The 5338-nt window shown below is 33.2% G+C and overlaps 1 protein-coding gene across 1 annotated transcript; it reads right to left on the bottom strand.

The window, feature by feature from the left end:
* Positions 1-3688: 3688 nt before the first annotated feature.
* LOC108965389 lies at positions 3689-5338 on the bottom strand. The gene is made up of 3 exons (XM_018927749.1): positions 4770-5338; positions 4527-4693; positions 3689-4455 (listed from the first exon to the last, which is right to left on the bottom strand). Exons 1-3 carry the CDS (start codon positions 5041-5043, stop codon positions 3901-3903), a joined length of 996 nt encoding a protein of 331 aa, XP_018783294.1. The 5' UTR covers positions 5044-5338; the 3' UTR covers positions 3689-3900.

Here is a 5338-nt window from a genome sequence, read left to right as displayed (position 1 = left end):
TAACTCGAGACTATTTGAGTTAAGGAAGTTCAACCATATATGGAACCAAGTAGTGCCCAAACAAAAATGGCTAGTGCTTATAAATCAAATTTAGGATATAATAATCTTTTTTCATAAAAGTCATGGAAATTATGAGGTGTGCTCAATTGAGTACACTGCTCAAGCAGTGCCTGTTTTAAGCATATTCTGTACATTCTCAGTGAACTCTGGCATGACAACATGCAACACAGTGCAATTTTTTCGAACTTAATACGAAAGTGACTCATACGATCTTGAGCCAAACCATCAACCGTAGATAATGATGGTGTTTCAGTTGCGGAAAACCCCCGTTTTCGTAAATCCCTTCAAAGGCCGTAACTTGTAAAAAAAATTATCGAAAAACACTTGAACATTGGCGGGATTTTTTTTTAAGTTTGTCACCGTCTATTGGTTTTCCACTATAAAAGTAGATAGTATATCGTACTGGTTTTTTTGCAGGGTGTGTCTAAAACATTTCCCCAATGATTCATCAATACAAATTTTATCATAACACAATCCCCATTGCGATATTTTCGCGAAATCTGTTTCTCGATATAGCGTTAGAAACTATAGGAGTACCAGCATGTGTAAGTTTATGATATCCAGAAGATATCAATCTGGCTATGAACTTTTTCATATCTAAAGCGTCTTGCATATAGTACAATATAGTGTTCTATTAAATAATTATAATAAAATCTTTCACTTCTTCATCAAATATTTTTTCAAACATCTATTTGTACTGGATTGAGTTCTCAAGGTAGGTTTATGGCTGATCGACGATCGCACGTGGACTGGTATATGTGTATGACATCTGGTAAGATTCCCAACCATACAGCATGAACGCCAATAGAGCAATGGCTTATTAAAACTCCCACAACTAGGGAGAGTCTAGCCTCACTGAGTGCAAAAAGATCACTAGATCTCCTACGATCAATCGTGGGCCAAAAGGCTTTACAATCCGATATGAAGTCAAAGTGTGTGAGGATATCCGAATGTCCAGACACACGTTCTTTTAAGAACCCAGAACATAAAGACTCCATTGAACATAATGTTCTTAACTACGGTGTCATGGAGCCAGAGAACCACTTTCGTTGCGAGACCGATCTCTTAGATTTTTTTTACAAGATCTTGGAAGGAATCACTTTAGAATTATTCGACCAACTTGAATAATATAATGGCCAGCGCTTACGCCAAACGGAAGCTATTTTACGCTGTTTATTGCGGGAACGTTTTGCGACCAATGGCTCATTATCAATAAGCATCATCGGTTACTATCTTGCCATATAGTGTCTTCTCAAGCCTTTCAAATCTATTGATATTGTTAAAATATTTTCTATTAATTTTTACGAATCTGTAGTGTAAAATAATTTTCAATAATTATTATAACATGTACATATGTATTTGTCCACGGTACCCAACCGAGTACAGCGAGATATAATTCGAAATTATGCTTTCAATATAAACAATATCTAACTCAATCGTTATTATTTTATAAAACTATGCATATATTTTATTATTATTAATGCAATGATTTATGTATGTTCTACGAATAAAAGAGATATATAACACTTTTTGCGGTGCAGGAATTACTTATTTGGAAATAAGTTAATGACACGTTATTTATCAAAAATATTAAAAATTAAAAACAAAACACATTCATCTATAGACAAAATCATTTGAAAGTTAGTGAGCTTTACAAAATGAGCTCGAAATATATAAGGCTGAGATGCGATGAAAAAATGATATTTTTCACTTTTTTTAATTTAATTTCTTTTACACTATAATTGAAATTAGTGTTTAATTTTATTTTTTAATTGAAACACGCGGTATTACTTTAAAAACAATAAAATCGGCCGCTTTTCTATAAGCACAGAAAACCAAGTTAGTGTATTACTCATTAAACGTAATAAATTAATAACTATAATTATAATTAGATAATATAATTTAGTTTACTTCTGCTTACTAAAAACTTCACAAAAACAAAAGTGAAGAAAATCTCGAACGAACCTAAAATACTTAAAAAAATTAAGAAAGTACAGTGGTAAGTTTGCGTGGCCACGAGTGTACATATATGTACATTAGAGCGGGTCGATTTTTATATATGGGTTCAAAACCGATTTCATGCCAGCGATTTTTTAAGTGAGTTTTAATTTTTCGATATTATAAACAAATCTTCGTCAATTTTTGAGATATCATGTCTCCCAAAATAATGCAAGAAAATATATGAGTATTTTTCCAATGGCAGTTTCCTCAATGTCTGGTTAGCCATCCTTCAGTTAAGTTCTGGTTAAACAAAAAGATTCTTTGCCGAAAGGAGAAGAAGCTTAACTGGCAGATGGCTACTGACCAGAAAATTACCCTAAGTGTTGCTTAAAGGAATTGTGATGGTTGAAATCGGACTACAATCACACCTACTTCCAATATAACAAAAAATTTAAATTCCACGAATGAATGTATCAGAGTAAAGCTACGCACGAATTTTGCCTAATTGGACATTCCAAGTGTAGCCATGTCCTTCTCCACCTAGTTTTTCCAACGAAATGGTGGTATTCCTCTTCCTCTGATTTCCCCGGCGGGTACTGCGTCGAATACTTTCTAAGCTGGAGTGTTTTCGTCCATTCGGACAACATGACCTAGCGAGCGTAGTCGGTGTCTCTTAATTTGCTGAACTAGCCGTTATCGTTCATGCCTCTGTACCATATAGCAATACGGGGATAATGAGTGACGTGTAGAGTATGGCCTTTGTTTATCGATACGACCAGAAAGATATCTGATAATAATATGTCTGTGTACATAAAATGGGATGAATCGGATCAATAATAATTCCCTTACTCCCCATATACCAAATAGAGAAATGTACGACTTTTTTCTAAAAACGGTACGTCTTTGTGCCTAAAATAAATAATATAATAATATAATTTACACTTCCGGTTGGCTTTATACCGTACCGTATTTATCAGGCTAACACTTTTTCTGCCCTCAAAATAGCATATGTATATAAAGGTTTCCAACTTTCCACCTGACTTTACGAATTTTCAATTCATAATATAAAGAATTTCGATTTTTCATGTCAACTCAATATAAATAAAAAATTTAGCCACTTAGGTTGAGTTTATATCATACAGTTCTTGTTTAAGATTTTTTTTAATGTAATTTTCGTTGACACGATTTAAATATATTCATAAAACTTACTCAGTATAAGACCTTCCATATAAATTAATAAACTAATAAATGTTGAATTTTTCACAATATTTTTAATACGAAGTTTTACCAACAGCTGAAGGTATTTCCCCGTCTTTGATCCTTGCAAGTTTAAACAGTATAAAATGTTCGGATGCGCCCGAACTTAACCCTTCCTTACTTGTTTCATTTGTTAATGATATCTTCAAAAAAACTTGCATTGATTATTCCAAGGCAGCGCTATTATCTCCGAATATATTGTTCAGATCGCATTAAGATGTTTATGCTATAGTAGCTTTATGGCATAAAAGAAATGCATATGGGAATATGTATTTTTCTTATTTTTGATAGCGAGTACTTCATGAAATCTAAGTGTTTCGAATAATTACATTATTATCACAGCAAACTGACATTATCTCTCTTGTACTCTTTTGGGAAACCTAAAAGTGTTGTGTTTGAATATGGTATTGGAAGAATGATACACTACGTCCAGGTTTTTCTTCGCAAACACATTTGTAGGTTTTATTACTACATCTTAATATCCAAGGTATCAAAAATATGGTTATTTATAATTGCATCACTGGTCCATAATAATTACATAATTTGTAGCTTCATAATAAAATAATAGCATGCTTAACGTATTAAATTGGTTGGATAGTTGGGCAAACAGGTATGTCGAATTAATTTCATAGCGTATTTTTGTCATCGTTTTAGTGGTATATCTTCGAAACGAACAGCTTTCTCTTCTGCATATGTAAGAAAACTACTACCATACACTCGCATTAAATGCATTAATGTCTCCACATCAGCTTCAGCGCAATGCACATTTTTCGGTGTTTTCTTAAAAAATCGTTTATACATATTTTCCAATTTATAAACCCCTTTGGGTGGATATTTCTCAAGCTTAACATTTGCAAAGAGTGATCGTTTCGATTTAAAAGAACTATTTAAACTCTTTGAGATAGCGGAATGCGAGCGTTTTACACCTGTAACGATGGGTCGTCTAGGTGTTGTTTCGTTACGTGCTTGCCAGTCTATCTTTGTCTCAGCATCAAGTTGCTCTAAAAGTGTCGCTCTTGAATCCACAACAGTCTCTTTGACGTCGTCAGAATTAGATGTTACTACGGATTGCTCTTTATCATTGCAACATATACTGGATTCAGTTGTATCGGTAGGTGAAGAAGCGAATTGCAGTTGTTGATCCAAAACACGAAATGCAAGCAAAGAGTCGACACAGAGGATCTCGCATGGCAGGCTCTATAGAGGAATAAAAAAAAAAACTTTTAAATGTAGAAAGAAAAAAAAGGTAAAATTTTAATTTTCCGTACTAAATTTAACTTTTGGAACGTCTGTTTGACTATCGGAAAATCAAACGTATCACCATTGTGCGCGACCAAACATACTGGTTGTGGCATGTGCTTAAGGAAGTTTGTTATAATACCAGCGGCATTTTCATCGAAATGTGTTTCTTTTTCAAGACTATAATTACTTAATCCTGTAAGTAGTATACCGAAATATAATGAATAATATGTATACATTTATATTAAGGATATCTTAAACATTCTCCATACCAGTAATTTCCTCAGCCTTTGGGTGTATAAGTCGTCTTGGGTTGAATAGCATTGTAAGCTTATGCAAACGTCGTGGTCGTTCTAATGTTACATTGTCAATCTCTTCTAACTTTAGTGGCGCTGTTTCTAATTCACTAGTTGAAAAACCATACATGCATAATTCTGTAATAGCGATTTTCGAAAAATGATACGGCAAATCATTTGTTTCCAAATCAAGCACCACAAAAGATGCTATTCGACAGCCATCAGTGAGTTCTTTTTGTGTTGATGACATATGTAATTAATTTGATCTGTTAAAATATTAAAATTATATTCTTTGACTGGTGGTCACGAGCAGTGTTTGGTAGGTCCAATGCAGCCTTTTATGCGGTTATGCTGATGTTTTTGTTTATGCGGTTTAAATAGCCAAATATGCTCGATTATTTCAACATCGATTCTAACATTTTTACGTATCTTATCGGTGAATGAGAAATGTAAAGGAATAAGGCTTATTATAGATAAATTAAATTTATATTAATCTGAATTCAAAATTTTGCTTGTGAAATTAAGAAAGTATCAAATAAATATTG

This window comes from Bactrocera latifrons, unplaced genomic scaffold (assembly GCF_001853355.1).
Source record: "Bactrocera latifrons isolate USDA-ARS-PBARC rearing strain unplaced genomic scaffold, ASM185335v1 scaffold_14, whole genome shotgun sequence".
Taxonomy (NCBI): domain Eukaryota; kingdom Metazoa; phylum Arthropoda; class Insecta; order Diptera; family Tephritidae; genus Bactrocera; species Bactrocera latifrons.
This window is presented reverse-complemented; position numbering and strand designations above follow the sequence as displayed.